General features: G+C 42.2%; 1 protein-coding gene across 2 annotated transcripts in view; it reads left to right on the top strand.

Moving 5' to 3' along the window:
• Positions 1-917: 917 nt before the first annotated feature.
• PYGL (glycogen phosphorylase L) overlaps positions 918-20217 on the top strand; it is a 36566-nt gene continuing 17266 nt past the window's right edge. The window contains exons 1-5 of one of the 2 annotated variants that reach the window (XM_069486912.1): positions 918-1205; positions 6378-6479; positions 8456-8534; positions 11342-11445; positions 18444-18575. In XM_069486912.1, coding sequence (XP_069343013.1) covers positions 963-1205; positions 6378-6479; positions 8456-8534; positions 11342-11445; positions 18444-18575 — 660 coding nt within the window. In that variant the 5' untranslated portion in view covers positions 918-962. The remainder of the gene's footprint in view (positions 1206-6377; positions 6480-8455; positions 8535-11341; positions 11446-18443; positions 18576-20217) is intronic. The other variant, XM_069486921.1, reaches the window with a different exon arrangement.

The raw sequence follows: 20217 nt of genomic DNA, 5'->3' as shown, positions 1-20217 counted from the left end.
GGTTTAAAAAATCATGCACACATAAACCAACAAACATCACCCAAACTGAAGGCGAACGGTGCAAAGATCAGCCTGTCCTGCAGATTACCACAGACTGGTTTGTTTTTTGCAAACAAGGCAACTGGCCCAGTGAGTAATCCCTTCATTTTCCATTTTACACACACGCTTCTCTTTTCTCCCCTCATCCTCTTCGGGTAAAACATAATTTAAAGAAGGGGCTTGAGGTAAAAGCCCCTGCGGGCTCAGACTCTCTGGTTCTTACTAACCTACCGCTGCAGGGAAGCGGCAGGGGGCTCCGGGCAGAGCTCGCCTGGGTCTAGGAGTCAAAAAGCCCGAACCCGAGTCCTCACAAAACAAAGGAAAGCAGCGGGGCGCCCCGAGGATCCAGGATGGGGACATGCACGGACTGGCCGGGGAGCTGGGTCAGCCGGAGAAAAAGCGTTCTGACCCCTCACGACCTTCCGATGCTTACGGTTCCAGGTGAGGAATAGTAACAATAAAACATGGCAAATAAACTTCGGTAACACAACAGTTTGCCAAGAACTTGCTTCCAAACACAGACGGCCCGCGGCCGAGGACTGCAGCGTGGGGGCGGGACAAACGCCGCCTTCCCGGACTCTGCGGATCCGGAAGGAGCCTCCCGGTGGCGACGTGACCTGCCCGAGGCCCCCCAGTAAACGACCAAGGGGGCGCAGCCGGATCCCCGGCCAGCAGTGCCCCCGGCCGCCCCGGCGCAGCCCCGCGGGCAGGGGTCCCGCCCCACCCCGGCCCGGCCCATCCCCCCTGCCCCGGCCCTGCCCCCGGCCCTGCCCCTGGCCCCCCCCCCGTGCGGCCGGGCCCGGGGGGAGCGTGGCGGGGGCGGTGCCGGCCGAGGGGCGGACGCCAAACTTTCCTGCGCCTTAAAAGCGCTGCGGGCGCGGCTGTCCCGCTGTCCCTGGCCTCGCCGCCCTTCGCCCGCAGCCATGGCCAAGCCCTTGACCGACCAGGAGAAGCGGCGGCAGATCAGCATCCGCGGCATCGTGGGCGTGGAGAACGTGGCCGAGCTGAAAAAGGGCTTCAACCGGCACCTGCACTTCACGCTGGTCAAGGACCGCAACGTGGCCACCCCCCGCGACTACTTCTTCGCGCTGGCCCACACGGTGCGCGACCACCTGGTGGGGCGCTGGATCCGCACGCAGCAGTACTACTACGACAAGTGCCCCAAGGTGCCGGCGGGGGGCGGGCGGGGCGGGGTGAGGGTGGGGGACCCCCCTCGTGGCCCCTCGCACCCCGTCCTTCTCCGAAGCCCCGCAGTCCAGGGGAAACATGTATGGGCTGTGGGTGGCAGCCCCGGGGACAGACCCGGCCACCCCACTGACACCCCGCTCCCGTCTCCGCGGTGCTACCCACCAGCGCCCCACCCAAACTACTGTGCCGTCGGCCACTAGGGGCTGCCTGGGGAGCAAAAGCCTTGCCTCCCTCGCCTGACCACAAACTTTTTTGGAGCATCCACTCTCAGCATTTAATCAAGAGGTAACAGGAGCTTCGTGTCCTGTATGTCAGGCACCGTTCTCAGCTACTGACATTCATCCCTGAGCAAAACAGGCAGAAGTCCTGCCTCGGTGGAGCTTGGTGTTTAGGGAAAGGAGACCAATATAGAGTTGTCGAGTGGCAGTAAGTTCCAGGCTCTGCGGAGGGACTGCATAAGTGTGGTGCAGGGGGAGGGGGAGGGTGCTGCCCCAAGCACAGAGCTCTGCCCACCCGGTTCTGATGGCTGAGGTGTGGAGCTCCTGCACTTCCTTAATTCCTGCGGGATGAAGGCGTAGACCAGGCAGTGCCCTGGACTCCTACTCCCCCCCCCCCCAGAGGCATAACCCCCCCAAACCTCCCCAAGACCTTCTGTCCCTAGGAGACCTACCCCTGAGCACTGAGGAAGGCTGTTTAGGGACCACCTCCATCCACCTCCATCCTGGCATGCGGCCAGGAAAGAAGAGCTCCTTAGGGTAGTTTTGGGCCCACAGAGGGAAGGGGGCAAGAGGCAGATGGGAAGGACTGGGGAGGACATGGCAGGGAGAGGGATTGTGTGCAGAGTGAGGGTGAGAGACAGCAGCTCTGGCAGCTGGAGTGAGGCCAGGTGTGAGTCTGTCTTGGGAGAGAAAACAGGAAAGGCCAGGTGGAGTCATACTGGAAAGGGCGAAAGATCCTGGAGGCAATGGGGAAATTCATATAAACATTTATTAGGGTTTTTGTAAATATGCAAGTGTGAAGAAAAAAAATGGTCCATAATCCCCGTGCCCAAGAACTCCTGTAGGAATTTTTAAGAGAGTAGAAGAAGGTAAATTCTCCTAGGAAGAAATGGCCGCTGTAACAAAGCTTTTCAAATGGAAAATAACCCACCGTGGCCCCAGAGGCCTATGCCTCTACCCCCAGATAGCTAAGGCTAAAATGTACCCTTAGAAATCTAAATGTATCCTTAGAAAACTCTTAGTGTATACATATATTTACTGTATCTTTTTTTATTTGCACAAAGGAATGCTACTAAGTACACCATAATTGTATCTTGAATTAAAAATTATTTTTAGCCAGGCATGGTGGCTCACACCTGTAATCCTAGCACTTTGGGAGGCTGAGGTGGATCACTTGAGGCCAGGAGTTCAAGACATCCTGAGCAAGAGTGAGACCCCATCTTTACCAAAAAAAAAAAAAAAGAAGAAGAAGAAGAAGAAAGAAACAAAAAGAGAAAAAAGAAAAAAATTAGCTGGACATGGTGGAGTGTGCCTGTAGTCCCAGCTACTTGGAGGGTGAGGCAGGAGGAGCACGTGAGCCCACGAATTTGAAGCTGCAGTGAGCTATGATCATGCCACTGCTCTCTAGCCTGGGCAACAAGTGAGAAGCTGTCTCAAAAAAAAAAAAAAATTATTTTTGCTGGGTGCAGTGGCTCATGTCTGTAATCCCAGCACTTTGGGAGGCTGAGGTGGGAGGATCGCTTGAGCCGAGGAGTTCAAGGCTGCAGTGAGCTATGATCAGGCCACTGCACTCCAGCCTGGGCAACAGAGCTAGACCCTGTCTCAAAAAGAAAAAAAAAATTTTTTAATTTTAAGCTGCAGAGTGGGATAATGAGCGTACTTTAGAAACACACACACACACACACACACACACACCTCTACCTCTGTAGCATTTAGCACCCAAGAGCACCACAGAGCCTTGTATGTTTCTCCTCCAGTGGCTTACCTGATACTTTACAGTTTTCCTAGTTATCTGGCTAGTTTCTACTCAGGACTTTCCCTTCCTGCTTGAGCACAGGTGTAAGCCAAGTATTTTAACAGTGATACACTGGGAGTACAACAGTGAGCATGTTTTGTTTCCACACATGTTAATAAAGTATCCTTGACAGTTGTTCATCTAAAGAGGATGGTTCCTGCCCTCATAGAGCAGGAAGGGGAGCCAGTAGGTGTGCCCAAACTTCCTTCCCACCTCCCTTTCCTCTAGTAACTGTGCAGATGAATCCCAAATCCGGATCTCTAGTCTGAAATCCTTTTCAAACTCCATTCCTAGATTTCCAGGTGCTTAGTGAACATACCTAGGTCTCCTATTTCCTCAAACTCAGCATGTTAAAAACTCAAGTCATTATTCTTTCCAATCCCGTCCTATCTTCTGTGTTTCTAATTTTAATGCCATTGCCATCTTGACAGTCACATAAACCCAAAACTTTAGTCCCACCTTTGATTTCCTCCTGTATTGCCCATTCAATAGGTTGCCAAATTCTATTTCTGCAGCTTCCCTCGAAATGACCTATTCTCCTCCATTCTCGCTTTCTGCCTCATTGAGGACCTGGCTGCCAGTCTGTTGCAGCAGACTTCTAAGTGGTTACCTTGCTTCCAGAAGTGGTAAAACTGCAGCCTGAGAATGCCTATGGGTAGCAGACATATTTTCTTGGCCAATAGAACATCTTTAAGTGGTGTGGTTTTCAGGGCCTTGGGCAGGACTTACATAATCCTGTTCTTGGCCCAGTACTCCTCATTGTTTTACATGGCCTTCATTACACACTTAGCTTCTCTGCCTGGCTCCTGCAGGTATTTGAGTGTGCTATCCCATCTCATTCTATGTACTGTAGTCCAATTAAGCTTCCTAAAGCAACACATCTTGTTCTGTGCTCAGTTGTCATGGGCTCCCATTGCCTGCCGTAGTCCCAAATTCAGCATTTAAAATCCCTTCTCAGTCCAAGTGAACCTGTTCCTCCCATCTTATCTTCCATTGCCCTCCTGTACCTACCTTGCTCTCCCATCAAACTAATCCCCACTTCTGCGCCCCTGCTTCACTTACAATCCCCTTTCCACCACGTGTTTCTATGCCCCACTCTTGCCTGCCCTGCAAGTCTCAGTTTTATTAACACCTGTTCCATATGGCTTTCCAGAAGTACCCAGGTCCTCTGATTAATGCTGAGAGTAAAATAAAAAATATTTTTAAAATATCTGTTATTGTTATATCTTCTTTATCTCTACAAGCCTTTTGAAAATGTACACTTTTTGTATAATATACATAAAATAGTAGCAATATATTTGTATAATTTATAAGATATATTGGCAATGCTCAAATATTTTACTATTAGGCATAGGTTATAAATATTTAGAGACCATTAACTAAGAGTATGGCAGTGATCTATTTTTCAAAGTCTTATATATACCTAAATATAAAATGAGGTTCTGCCTTATTTATTTGCGAAAAAATAGGAAATCACCTTAAATTCCTGTCCTTATAAAGTCTGTCATGCAAAGAGGTGCTCTCTCATTTATTTAATTCTGAGCAACCAAAATTTTTTAAGGAAGACCAAGTGTTGGATATATACTATATATATTTATAAACAGGCTTTTTATAGATCACTAAAAAGAAAAAGGCAATACATCATGGTTAAATTATAGAGATAATGAAAATACACATAGGGAAGAATGAAAAAAATACTATGCTAATATTATGCAAATAGATATTTGTGGCTTGAGATACTATTTCCCGTGACAGCAGTGGTCATATATGACAGCACCAGCCATGGGTGCAACTGGGGCCCTGCCCCTGTTTGGCCTATGTCTGTCCCGGGAAATGTACCTTTTTCCAATCAGACAAAGGCTTTAATAGGCTGGTGAGGGTTCTAATAATGGCATTATAAACATTCAAACAACCTGAATAAAAATGAAGATGATGTGCTCTGGAAAAGTGTTAGATGCCCCGTTATGACATAAATGTTTATCCATGTGAAGACTTAAGATTTAATTGTTTCATAAAAGAGTGGGGATGAGTAAAATATCTAAATTGACATTTTCAAATAATATTTTATATATGTGACTAATATGTTAAATATTATAGGAGAGCTTTATTATACTGAATAATATTGATAATTTTTTACATTTGTGGATTGGCCAAATATGTTTCTTTTTGGTCCTTCTTATCTTATGGAAATGGGGAAAGGTCCCTAAAATTTGAAGTGACTATATTGGTGCATTTACAAAATTTTGTCATTTTGTTTTGTGTCTGATAGAGAAGAAAAGGGTAACTGAAATGGAAAGTAAGATACCGTAAAAGGAAATGGTGAAGCTACTCACTGGTCCTATTTTTCAATAAAATTAGTGAACTTTGTATGTAAAAAGGTTTTAGGAAAGTCTGACCTTTGTACCTCTCACTTTCAACTCTGATGGTATTTAGCTGGATTTTACCATGTCAAAAGCAAACTGTTTCTAAGTCAATACGGAAATTTCCTATTTCAACAAGAACAAATACCAATTAACCATAGGTAGTCTTCTTCTTCAGAAAAAACTGTTGCCAGTAAATAGACTTTCTAGAATAATTTTAATTCTAAAATTAATTATAAAACTACTTGCAGTAATCAGTCAAGGAGGAATATTTTCTAGCCATGGAGTGTGTGGGAGTTAATCTTTATGTTTCTGGATGACTTGAGATGGATGGTCATAGTCAACCTACCTGACCCACACCCACCGAGGTGTCCTATAAATATTTTATGAATAAATGGTGAGCTCTGGCAGTCTCACTTCTGTTTGTCCAAAACATATGCTTTATTCATGAGGCTCGTGAACGGGATGGAGAAGAAAATACAAAACATTGTATCTAGTAAGTTGGATGGGTTTGCTTTTTTCTCCCTGGAGGTAAAAGATACTGAACCAAGATACTGCCGAAAATAGTATATAAAATGTTTCTCCCAAAGCCAGTTGTCAGTAACACTTTTTTCTATTTAGCCCTTCATGAATCAATGGGAGTCTGATTTGAACCTGTGATAAAGTAGCCTTGTTTATTTGTTTCTTATTGGTGGCCTAACGTGATTCTGTGTTTTTGTGTTGACAAGTAAATTTGCCCTCATAGAGGAAACATGACCCCTCTTTTCTTTATTTCAGAGGGTTTATTATCTCTCTTTGGAATTTTACATGGGCCGGACATTACAGAACACCATGATCAACCTTGGCCTGCAAAATGCTTGTGATGAGGCCATTTACCAGGTACACTGTTCCCATATTTGTCTCATCCTCTCCCTTTAAATTTCAAGTTCATTTCAGGAACCTCAGGGACGTAGCACAATAAAATAATAGTGAAAAATTGCCTCTATAGATGTGGTTATTGCAACCTATTGGAAATATACATGACTGGTTATCTCTGGTTTAAGAGAAACAACCAGAAAAAGAAGTTAGAGAACTGGTTGTGACTCATGATAATTGTCTTTTCCAATCAAAGTCTTTGACAGCATTCCCCAACAAATTACGTTTTAGAAATTAGCATCTGAACAAGAACTGAAAAGTACTTGAGTCTCCTGCTATCAGAATCACAAGCTTTACTTTGGGCTCCTATGTCTTTCTACACGAGACCCTGTTCAGACTGTTCCTTTCCCTTGACATGGGATTGTCCCCTCGTGCGTCCTTCATGTGGATCAGTTAGGGTTTTTCCTGTGAAAGAGCCCTTGCAACTCTGTTCCACGTCCCTTTTCTTTTCTTCCCCTAATGTCAGCTGAAAATAATATACCTCCCTTGGAGTAGCATATAACCAGATGGGATGAAGTGACCTGTGTCTCCCTGCTCAAAGTTTATAATTACACTTTAAACTTACATTTTTAGAGTTTAAAAAACCGTGAATGTTAGCGCTAGCAGTTGGCTTACGCAAGGACCCCAGTAAGCTGTAGCCACCAGAGAGCAAATCTGAAAGCCCCTTCAACAGTGAGCAGAAGCAAAACCAGTTTTAAACTCTCATGAGATTTAGTTATGAAGATCTACATGGGAAAGCAACTTTTGGCATAAAGGTAGGGATCCAAATAAGTGGCTCCATGGGAACTGGGGCATCCGTGTCAAGCACCATTACCTCTTACACTTGTGTTTTCAAATTCATGCTTTATGTTTCCATTTTAAAAAATATCCAGGTTCATAGGTCGCCTGATTTTGAGATAAGAACCCAGTCATTTCACAACAAACCACCCTTCAGCCACACCACGCATGGGCTGGTTTAGCATCTAGTCAACATGGAGCAGGTCATGCGATTTAGCTGACCAGCAGTTTCCCCATTGTAAGATGAGCAATCCAAAGTGACCTCCAGGGCTGCAGAACTCTGTGAGGGGTCCAGCGGGGGTGCTGGGGGACTCTGCTGTGTGATCTCCGGCGCTCTGGGGCAAGGGGCTGGCCGGCCCTTTCCATCCAGCCCATCCAGCCTCAAGGTCACAGATGCTGCTTGGCCTCCCACAGCCTCTTCTCCAGCCTAGAGAGAAGCAGAGGATTTTAGCGCCATCCAGCTGGACCACAGGACTGAGGTTTCCCTGACTGTAGTCAGGCCCCAGGTCTCAGGGGCAGAATGATTCACTAACTGATTTTGGGCCAACAACTTTTGACCCTACTGAGTAAATATGCTGTGGTCATGAAAAGATGAACTTTAGTTTATCTGACTAAATCTGACCTTATACTTTTTGGTCATTTTCAAAATCCCTCAGTCCAGTTAAGGTCAACTTGGTACTAGACTAGTTCTAAAACACACACAAAAAAATTTTTAAATAATAATAGCTAACATTTCTGGAGGAATATCTGCCCAAGAATAGTTCTGCACACTTTGTTTTTATAATCTCATTTTATTCACTACAACCCTCATTGAGGGAGGTACTGTCATCCTCCACATTTTTCAAATAAGAGACGTGAGGCATAGAGAGATTTAATAGCTTGCCCTGGGTCATGCAGCGAGGAAGTAACAGAGTCAGTAGTGGACATTTAGAGCCCACACTCTTCTCCATGCTGTGACTGCACCGTCTCGTATAGTTGGTACCCCCAGCTGCCAGTATCTGCAGTCAGCGCCTAATGCCAGCACAAGCCACTAGGGAGGTGGTACTAGATTGAGTACACAGATAAACCTGAGTACCTGACCTAGAGCTATAGAAAATGGCTATCACATCTGAAATGACCTGCATTTGTATCTGCTTACAATATTGTTTTCCTTTCCATGCCAGCTTGGATTGGATATGGAGGAGTTAGAAGAAATTGAAGAAGATGCTGGACTTGGCAATGGAGGTCTTGGGAGGCTTGCTGGTAAGTGACATTGTGAGTGTGTTATATTAGCTGGCCAACTGATGTCTTCTCAGATGCCAGGCATGACCACGCTTACAAGAACTAGACAGGCCTCCTAGAAGAAGTGCAAGGTATAACCTTGTTGTAGATGTATTTGTTCTGAGTTTTCGCTGTGGTTTGGTCAATTCTAGACACACACTAGAGAAGGGAACTTGAACAAAAGAGACATTGCTTAAAACCCTTGGGGATGTTGCTTAAAACTCAAAGTTAACCAGATCCTTCCTGTGCACTTAAGGGTTTCCAAAGTGGCCCCTTTACTTCACCATTATTTGTTCACAGCTGCTCAGCTCACACACTTTGTGTGGTCTGACCTAAGTTGTTCAAACATTATCTTGCTTTATGCACTTGACGGCTTGCTTTTGCATTGACTAGTGGGCAATGATACACTAATATTATGGTATGATTTAGTTAATTAATATCCTTTTTGTGTTTAGATGCAACTTGAGTTTTTTGTTCTATCCAGGGATTGGTTTTTCAGCAAATATAGAGGAAAACACTAAAAATATAATGCTAGCTCCGTTAATTTAAAAATATACATCCATATAACCAAACAATTTCACTTCTTGGTATCTAGCCTAAGGATGCACTCAGACATGTACATAAGGAGACGTGAAAAAAAATTGTTACAGTGTTGTTTGTGTAAGCAAAATATTAAAAGTAATCTAATTGCCAAAGAATGAAATTGACCTATATGTACTTCCATGGATAGATCTCTAATTTAAAAAAAAAAAAAAAATCGAATTACATTAAAGCCATATAGTGTGGTACCATTTATGTTTTAAAAAATTAAATATATTTGAGTGAAATTTTAAATACTAAATGGCTCTAAATGACCCCCTCTAGGGAGGAGTGCAGAACTGGAGCGGTAATCAAAGGCGATGTTTAGCATTTTAATTTTTTTTTGGTCTGTCTGTAACATTTCAATTTTTTAAAGAAGAATATATTAATGTATTACTTGTTAAATTTAAATTTAATAATAAAAATGTGCTGCCACATGTATCAGATTGTACTTTATGAAAATAATTATCTATTTCTTCTTTTAGAAATGGTTCAAAATCTTGATTTTGTACACACTTTCAAGTTACTAGAAAACCATTTGCCTCTGTTTCATTTTTCTGAATCCTTGCTACTTTAGTTGCAGTGGGCTTTAACATTGCCATTAGTAATAAACAAAACAAAACAAAACACTGCCTGTGGGACACTTGCCGTCTTCTTGGGAAGTTAATCATCAGACAATTTAGTAGGCTTTCCATGGGGCTAAAGGAAGACAAGCAGTGCCAATGGAATCTACATCTAAGAATGAGAACGACCCTGCCTTACTTTTATGTGAAACCAGAGACCCTCAGTATTTGTCGGCTAGGTTTACCCCACTCTGTGTGTGACACTAATGACCTTGCCCCTTCAGCTGATGAGTAAGACCCAGTAGTGACTTGATGAATGGAGCTGAGAATTCTTGTTAGATGATCTCATCTAGGTTGGGACCCCATTCTGGGCAGGCTCTAAGATAATCTGATCAGAGCTCAGGAAAAGCCCAAGAGCCACAACTCAGAGAGCAGGACTGGTGTCAAGCCAGGCCACATGGGCACAGAGACTGGGGAGAGTAGAATAACTCAGGGGCCTCAGCCATTTGTGTTTGAGGATCTCTATTTCAGGGTTGCACCAGGAACCTAACTCGGTTCCTTCCTGTTTTGTCTACTGCTTTCGATCTTATTTTCAGTTTTAATTCCTACTATATATTTCCTCATTCTCTGTGTATTTGTCAGTTCAAATGCCTGAGAGGGACTATCTGATTAGAGTAACCCCTTAGTTTGCACCAGCCACAAGCTAGATCCCCATGTAGCCTCTAGGTTGGCTGTTCTGGATTAGATGCTGTGTCATCAAGTAACAGAAAACTAGCACCAAAAAAAAAAAAGAAAAAAATCAAACCAATAAGGACATGTGTTGTCATAGAATAAGACTTCAGAGGTTGGGCCATTCTGAGCCTAGTTTATTCAGCAGCACGATTAGGTCTCTGTGATCCTTTTGGTTTCCCCTCATGGAGAAAAGATGGTGGCAGCAGAGAAACTCTTTCCTAGAAGTCTTCTGCACCCAGCCAATTTCCTAGCACCTCTTATTGGATTAAATGTCATTGTATGCCCATGCCAAAACCAATCGTGAGTGAAGGAAATAGAATTACTGTGATTGGTTTGGAGTATTAGAACAATCAAACAAGATTCACTTCCTGGTCCAGCCTCCCTGAAGCAAGTGGTCACCTGATACCTGAACAGTGGAATTCCATTAGCCAAGAAGAAAGAGTGGACCATGGATACCAAGCTATTCAGTCATGTGCTAGAAAGGAATGGGTCGTATGTAAGTTATACTCTCCTGGGGCTGTCTTTTTAAGCAGGGGCCATGGAGACAGCTCCCCTTAGAAAGGGCAGTGGGGGGATAATAAGCAACATATCTTATGCAAGTCGGCTTTCTTATCTGTTCTCAAACAAAATGCCAGCATGTACACAGGGGCTGTGTGAGATGGTAAGGTAACAGATATTTATTTCCTTCCTTATACATTTTTGTATTTTCTAACTTTTATGTGGTATTTTATAATTGGAAGAATGTTATTTTTAAAAAAAATCACTATCCATTGTGCAGCAATCTCTGTGCTTTAAAATATAAATATGGTTTCTCATAGAAAAATGTTTTGTGGCTGCCATAGTTTTCAGGGAGAGACTGGAAATTTTGACTAAGCTGAATGACCCTGCCTTTTGCCTCTGCTCTATTTAATTTAGCCTGCTTTTTGGATTCCATGGCAACCCTGGGACTTGCAGCCTATGGATATGGCATCCGATACGAATATGGAATCTTCAATCAGAAGATCCGAGATGGATGGCAGGTATGTGAGCCATCTTTTAAAATTTTACCATTAAAGTTCTTCTCTGTCATAGTGCTCTGGATGATTTATAATTTATGGACATTTCACATAGAGCTTTACTGATTCCCCTGGCATTTGGTTGATATCAGTGAGTACTGTCAGCCTTCTCCCTTTGGAATGCAAGTTCCCTAAGAGCAGAGAGCCTGCCGGTATCACCCACCACCAGATCCATAGCACTGAACACAGTTCCTGACTCACAGGGGTGCCCACCGACCTCTGGAATGTGGACCACCTGCAGTGTGTGACATTGTCTTCTCTGCAGCATTCACAATGAAGGAGCATATCTTTAACTCAGGATCTCCCCTAAGAACTCTTGATGGTAGGAAGCATGTTGCCATTTTGTAGGTGAGAAAAAAGAATCTCCTAAGAAGTGAAGTTACCTCCGATCACACTGCTGGCAATGTGTGTCTGCACCCCCAGACTTCCAGGTCCACATTGAGTATTCTCTTCTGTGCTCAGTCTTGCCTTCTTTAACATGCCTGTCTTACAAGATACGGAAGCTGAGTGTCCTCATTTTTTTTATAAGATGAAATCAGACAATCTTGTTAACTGTTACATCAAATAAATCTGACACATATTTAATATGTATAATTACAGTACTCCATAGAAATTTACACAAATCCATCCAAATGACACTAGTTTTACTTTTATACAACCAAACCAGATTCTTAGGTACTTTTATTTCTTTTATCTCTGGTAGCTCTTTGAGTCTACAGTCAGCCCTAGTGTGGACAGTTTTCCCTGGTACTATGTGATTTAGGTTTATTCTTTTCCTATCTTTGTCCCATACATGCATCATTGACAAAAAGATCAGTCTTCAATTTCCAAAAAGCCTGAATTCTCTGAGCCCTTCCCACACTTACAAGATGGGTCCCACAACCTGGTGCTCAGGGATTGGATTGGGGATTGGAACCAATGCCGGGGTGCCAGAGGAGTAGAAGATGGCCCAATGAGAATAAGTTTAGTGTCACCTTTGCCCTTTCTTTACAGTCCCCCTGCTCCATGCCCCCAGTATTTGGACACTCTCTGGGCCAAGAAAAGAAAGAACTAAAACATTTGGTATGGTGAGAGAATACACCAGGAAAAAGGCTCAGAAGGAGAATTTTAGGAACATAGTGAAAGCCAAACTTCTAAATTTTTCTAAGGACCAGTGCTGTGTATCTTCAGCTCTCCCAAATAAATAAAAAACTGGGAGGCAACATGGTGTAGAAGAAAAGACTGGGCCCTACTTTCTAATTTGAGACTGAATTTCAACTAATTGCCTCAATTGAGTTACCTAACGTCTCTGAACCTCAGTTTTCTCATCTGCAAAGTGGAGATACCAACATCATAGAATTATTATGAAAATAATAATTCTAAAATATCTGGCACACAAATAGGCACTCAATAAAATGCTAATTTTGCCTAAGAAAAGGAGGACAATTTAATAAATTGTGGTATTCTATAATAAAATATCAATGTAGCCACTAATATTGTTTATTAATTTTAATAAAATAGGAATTCATTTTTGTTAGTTGAAAAAAAAAAAATAGGAGCTAGAATTATGTGGACAGTATGACCTCAACTATGCAAAGGAAGCCAGAAAGATAAAGGAAAAGTGCTAGAAAAAATACAACAAAGCTTCAATAGTAATTATTTCTGGGAGATCAGATTACAGATCACTTTTACTTTCTTTTATTCTTCTGCATGTCTCATATTCCATAAGAAATGTGTATTTGATGATCATAAAAAGTTATAAAAATAAATAATTGGTTCTCTTTCCCAATCAAGTAATGCAGAGTTCCATGCCGAGAGCCTAGCTTAGCAGGCACTTCCAACACGATCATGACTGGGCGTTTTGACACAACCTGACCAAACAACACATGGTATCTATTTTAAGTCTTTGAAAGTATACTGTGTGGTACTCACAATACCCGATGATGTTTAAGGATTTTTTTTTTCTTATCTTTTAACTACTATTTGGTGAAAGATTTGAAAGAAACTCAGCAAATCAATCTCAAAAAAATTTTTTTTTCTCAAGTACATTTTTCCCAAAATTTTCTGAAAGGTCTCTATTATGATACCGATTTTTGCTCCTTTTAATGGCCTTTATTCCAGAAAACCATCCCTTTCTCTTTTATTAGACCAAGGAGGTATATATTTCCAGTGTTCTAAAAGAATAAAGAGAGACCAACTAGGTTTTGCTAATTCAAAATATTCCAAAGCTAGCCTTATTAACCATCAATACTTCTTTCATTGTGACTTGAAATGGAAATCAGAAGGGCACAGAATTTTACTTCCCCCCGCCATTGTTTACTGGGATGGGATTTCAGAGGGCAAACATAACATTGACATATATCTTACCATAAAAAGAAACCGTTTCCGTAAAAAACAAAAAGCACCTGCCAAGAAAGCAGCGTGCCTCTCCAGAGTGTGGTCACATTCCCCACACACGTGCGTCTCTGCTCTCGCAAAGGCAGATTTGGAGAAGGCAGATGAAAATTCCACGAGCTGGGAAGATTTGTAAAGATTGATGGGCTTTTAATTTTTTAGCCTCTTCGAGGAAAATCTGCAGTCATAAAGTGTTCATTGTGAACGCCCCTGAGGAAAATAATATATTGTTAAAATTCTAGACTTACCATGAACTCTAATGGGGGTTGTTGAAACCTTATCAGTCATAGTCCTCTGTGAAAATGACTGACCTCTGGGAGGAAGAGGAGAAAAGGTGATTGCAACAACCTCACACAAAAGTTTCACAGTCACACCAAAGTTCTGGGGAGAAAGGCATTCACAGTATGTATCTCAGAGTTGAATCGGTGTCTGCTAGAGTCTGTCTTCTTAGAAGTCACTAGAATCCCTCTCTTCTTAGAAATGTGTGATAGCCAGTCACACACAGTTCATGTTACCCAGCGAGTTTCTGATTATCATTGTTGAATTCTTGGTGTGCCCCAGAAGCATTTTCCAATTATTTGCATCATCGGAAAGCAAAGTTTATTGACTCTCCTGATGTTTGTCCACTGGTTCTCCATGTACTCTGTATCCCACAGTTGAGGGGAAAAGCATTTCTTAGAATTCAGTCACTGACGGAGCCCCTTGAGCTGACCTCTGCTGCATTGCTGGCTGAACCTGCGGCCTGGGGGCCACATGTGGCCTTCTAGATCTTTCAGTCTGGCCTTTTGACTGAATCCAAATTTTATAGAAACAATCTTTTTATTAAAAGCGGTGCAGCAGAGAAAGATGAAGCTTTTCTTGCCTCTTTGGTGCTTAAAATAGAACAATCTTGCAATCAGAAGGCCACAGGTTCCCCACCCCTGTGAGGGAGCTATCAAGTCCTGCTGCCACCCCCGACCCAGGATGGCTCTTTTACTCCACAGAGCCACGCTTGCTTTCAGTCCTGTGTGTCCTCTGGGATGAAGCAAATCAGACAGCCCACTTGGATATAGGTGAAAGTTCTCTTTCCTTCCTCCATCCCCATACGGCTCAGCATAGTAGTGCATTCTGGGAACCCTGGCTGCATGGAAATCTGAATTCACAGGACAAATTGTCAGTTCACTGGGGAAAGCAAGGTGGAAAGGAGGTTTCTCCCCATCTCGCAGCTTCTGTGGATTTAGCAGAGGCTGGACAGGGCAGTTCTCTCTTTGTCCTCAGATCTGCTCAGACCAACTTGTGGTTATGAAATACATGTTTCTCAATCCACCTTAAAAACAAGCCTTGTAGGCCAGGCGCGGTGGCTCACGCCTGTAATCCTAAGCACTCTGGGAGGCCGAGGCGGGTGAATTGTTTGAGCTCAGGAGTTCGAGACCAGCCTGAGCAAGAGTGAGACCCCATCTCTACTAAAAATAGAAAGAAATTAGATGGACAACTAAAAATCTATATAGAAAAGTTAGCCGGGCATGGCGGTGCATGCCTGTAGTCCCAGCTACTCGGGAGGCTGAGGCAGTAGGATCAGTAGGATCGCTTGAGCCCAGGAGTTTGAGGTTGCTGTGAGCTAGGCTGATGCCATGGCACTCTAGCCCGGGCAACAGAGTGAGACTCTGTCTCAAAAAAAAAAAAAAAAAAACAAGCCTTGTAAAATTGATGTAATTATTTACTGATTCTTTGCCAAATAAGTAAGAGATGCCATGAAGAGCAAGCAAATAGGGTCTCCTACAACCACTTGTTAGCCTGATAATATTAAAACCAACCATTATTTGGCAGGGAAAAATTAAGCCATCCTTGCCACTTAAGAGCGTACCCTCAAAAGGGCAGATGCAGCCTTTACTTCCATCGGGGTCAGGAAGTGAGCAGCAGTGGGGTTCAGAGCCTGTCCTGTCTCCGTGAGCATTCCCAGCTTCTTGAGGGCAGAACGGCATACGATCCTGGCTCATTTCTCAGCAGAAAATGTGCTTTCCGTTCTCCCACGCACATGATTTTCCAAAGGAAGACTGTTTCTGCCTCCTTGTCTTCCTGTTGCGTGCAATTCCCTCAGGTGCATGTCACAACAGCCCTGAGAGCTGGGTGAGGCAAACAGGCCTGCAGTTCTTTCCTGTTACAGGAAGCAGTGTTCACGTTGACTAGTATTTTAAAACCCAAAATCTGCCCTTGCCTAAGTGCAGCATGAAGTATTTTGTAAGTCAAGATGCTTTGATCCTTTGTTGATAACGTTGTTTTATTTGTTATAGAGTTTCTAGTTATTAACACCAGTTAGTGGACCCTTAACAAGCTGATCAATTGATAAACTTCCACCATTTCCTTGTTAAAATTTGACTTTATCTTTTGTTCTTCTTCATGCCCGGGATAGCAGAAGTTGAGTTTTTAATTCTGAATTACAGCCATTGCCTTTGTATCAGCTTGTAGCTCCTGGCTGCGCTTAGTATGGTCTAGGGCCCAGCAGCAGCCCAGAGCCCCTGGGAACTTGTTGGAATTGCAGAATTTCACACCCCTCCCCAGACCTACTGAGAACCTGCCGCATGTGATTTGCTGATCAGCCCAAGTCTATCTCCAGCCTTCCCTGGGCTTTATCCTGCCTGGGATACCTCCTCCTGCTCCAGCGGCTCTCTAACTCCCAGCTCTTCTACCTAAAGATGTCCCCTTTTCATTCATCATTATGCTGGTAGTTAATGGGCAGTTACTGGCTTTTTTTCTTTTTCTTTTTCTTTTTCTTTTTTTTTTTTTTTTGGAGACAGAGTCTCACTCTGTTGCCCAGGCTAGAGTGCCATGGCATCAGCCTGACTCACAGCAATCTCAACCTCCTGGGCTCAAGAGATCCTCCTGCCTCAGTCTCCTGAGTAGCTAGGACTACAGATGTGAGCCACCACAGCCAGCTATTTTTTTCTATTTTTAGTAGAGACAGGGTGCCACTCTTGCTCAGGCTGGTCTCGAACTCCTGAGCTCAAGCAATTCTCCCGCCTTGGCCTCCCAGAGTGCTAGAGATTACTGGCTTTCTTGATACAAAATCATGATGGATGTTTGAGTAAATAAGCGTGTATTTGCTTGCCTAGCTATTGGCATTAACGTTTTGTCTAAAATCTTCAAAGACAGTAGCTGTGTTTATTCCCCTCTCTTCACACTGTGCCTGGAGCAGGCATTGCACTCAAGTTTAGGTGATCATGAGGTGCCCGGCATTGTATCATAATTCTTAAGAAATATCTTCTAAGTCCAAAGCTGAGTTTTCTAAGAGGTGAGAGTAAGGCATCAAATAGGTTAAATAACCGCATTTGGAATAATCTCATTGACAAGGGTACTTTATTCCCCAAACACACCTTCTTGCCAGAAGACAATTCCACCTTTTAACATACAGTCATGCACCACATAATGACGTTTCAGTCAACAGCAGACCACATAAACATTGGTGGTGGTCCCATGAGTTTATAATGGAGCTGCCCTATACAGATGTACATTTTTTAATCTTTTATACTGTATTTTTACTGTACCTTTTGTATGTTTAAATATACTTAGATACACAAATACTAACCATTATGCTACTGTTGCCTACAGCATGCAGCACGGTAACATGCTGTACAGGGTTGTAGCCTAGGGGTGAGAGGCCATACCCTATAGCCTAGGTGTGCAGAAGCCTATACCACCTGGGTGTGTGTGAGCACACTATGTGATGTTCACTGGATGAAATCACCTAATGAAGCATTTCTCAGAACATATCCCTGTCATTAAGCAACACATGACTGTATATGTAACATTTTAAAGGTTTCACTAATATATTTACTTTAAAAATACATCCCCCCAAATGTGTTTTGTTGTTGTTGTTGTTGTTGTTGTTTTGGTGTTTTTGTTTGTTAGTTGCAAACCAAAATTCACTCGATGTCCAAGATACCCTTAATAGAAACTGTGATTTTTAAATTTGTATAAGAAATATTTTGTTATAAATTGAAATAAATACCTGGGAAAATGTTGAAATTGTCAATAAAATAAGATCCTTACCTCTTAGTATATGTTATTTTCAAAATGAATCATAATTTTTAGTTCATTATCAAATCAAAATTACATAAGGATTAAGGTAATCAAAGACTACAAAATGTAGTAGTGTTCTGTACCTATACTGAAATAAGCTTTATTAAGGGAGTGTTCTATAAAATAGCATTTCTTAACTGACTGTGTATTCTAGGCACAAGAATCTTGACTAGAACATAGAAACCTAAGGTCAAATCTTAGCTCTACCATTTACTATCTGTGTGACTTTGAGAAGTTACAATTTCTCATCTTTAAAAAGGGAGAAATCATAGTTCCTTCCTATACAGTTGCTGTGAAGATTAAATACAGTAACACATATAAAACTTTTAGAGCTATATTGGCAAGTATTGTTGATTTAGGCTGTAAGACAGTAACAAAGATGAATTGAGATTGACAGAACCAACATTCTATTTTGCCAAAACAGTATTGTTTGAGTTATTTCAGTAAAAGATATTTTTAATTTGATATAATTGAAGGGCTAGGTCCACATCTCTTGAAAATAAATTCTAAGCAATACTATATCCTTTTTGCAGGTAGAAGAGGCAGATGACTGGCTCAGGCATGGAAACCCTTGGGAGAAGGCCCGCCCTGAATTCATGCTGCCCGTGCACTTCTATGGAAAAGTCGAACACACCAAGACTGGGACCAAGTGGATTGACACCCAGGTATTCACAGTGTCTTCATGGCAAACATTTTGTATAGTATAACACAATGAATAATAGCATATAGTATAATGTGTATATGATATTGAGTATAGCATATTGTGTATTAAATAATAGAGTATATTTTTATGAATAAATCTGTTACTCCTCTTAACGCAACCCACTTATTTTGGAGACAAAGGAGCTGAGGCCAGGAGAGAGGTAGCTTCCCCAAGGTCAAGTGACTTACCAGGATCATTTTGTAATCAGCTTTATAAGAGAATTATCAGTTCTATAATACCCAGCATGCTTAGCTCTCTGGTTTTATATAACATCATTAATAGCAAAATTGAATAAGTTGAAATTCCTCACTCCACGACCACATATATACATTTACTTACAACTTCTCAGGAGTAAATATTTTAATGCTGAAGTATTTATTCAAAGGATTACCAAAGTTCTTATTCATTGTGAAGTCAGAAAAATAATGCAAAATATTACAATATTGTGCCAGATCACTTCTACAAAAATCATGCTGGTGTCAATTCAAGTGTACTTACTTCATGGGCGTGTATTTTTCCTGCCACTAAATTTGGGTATTACCCTGCCATTGAACGAGGGCACTGCCAGTGCTGGTGGGTACTTTGCTGTGTTCATACTTCCTGATCAATAACCTCTATTAAAATACTGGACTGCACTGCCCAGTCATTGGAGGTGCCACTTGAGTTATTTGTTTAATAAATATGATCTCAGGCTGGAAAAGATTTATCACTGGCCATTCTTTAAAAACTTAAAGAAATGTTAAAGGCCATTTTATATGTGTTCTTATATATGAAAATTGGGAGTAAAATTCAGGGTTGTAATGCTAAACTTGGTTGGTTTGTGGATTATTCTGTATGAATAAATGTTTCATTTTACCTTAGGAGAGCCAAGACCCATGCTATAGCTGATTTGTTTTTTATTAATAACTGCTGGTTTATTTTGCTAATCCATGTAGAGTGATTCACAGTTCAGAAAAATAAGACATTTTAAAAACTTTCCCATCTGAACATAGATTTATTTAGCAGACAAAATAATGGCTTAGAAGCCAAAATAGGTAATTGAAGTATAATGGAATAAAGAGTAAACTAATGCTGTGATTTAAAGATAAGTTCTTATTTTAGTGGCTTCCCCGCCCCTATTTTGGTTAAACAATAGACCACAATCGAAGTTTGTACTTGGTTATAAATATCATCAGAGAAGCTGCAAACAAATTAGTCATTAATACACCCAAAGAATTCACACATGTATTTGATACTAAACTAGAAAGTATTTTGTATAGATTTCGGTGCCTAAAACTCCATCAGTGCCTTCTGGTCTATCTGAGAGTATGCAATTTACATGATTGATCCTGGAAGCATTCTGTTTACACTGTGGGTCCTACTGCTAAGCTAACTTATATTTACAAATCACCCCTAGATATTTTCATAACGTATCCAGAAATTCAGTTAGAGGAGTGTGCATTTCTGTGCCCACAGAAGCAAGATTATGGGGCAGAGGTAACATAAGTGAGCTGACCCAGGCCACGCAGCTTCATGGATTGAAGCCATCACCCACGTCGACTCCAGATTAGCAGATAGTGAGGCCAGAGAGCATGAGGCCAGGCATGCTCTGTGCATGCATGGGA

Source organism: Eulemur rufifrons, chromosome 2 (genome assembly GCF_041146395.1).
Source record: "Eulemur rufifrons isolate Redbay chromosome 2, OSU_ERuf_1, whole genome shotgun sequence".
Lineage (NCBI taxonomy): Eukaryota > Metazoa > Chordata > Mammalia > Primates > Lemuridae > Eulemur > Eulemur rufifrons.
This window is presented reverse-complemented; position numbering and strand designations above follow the sequence as displayed.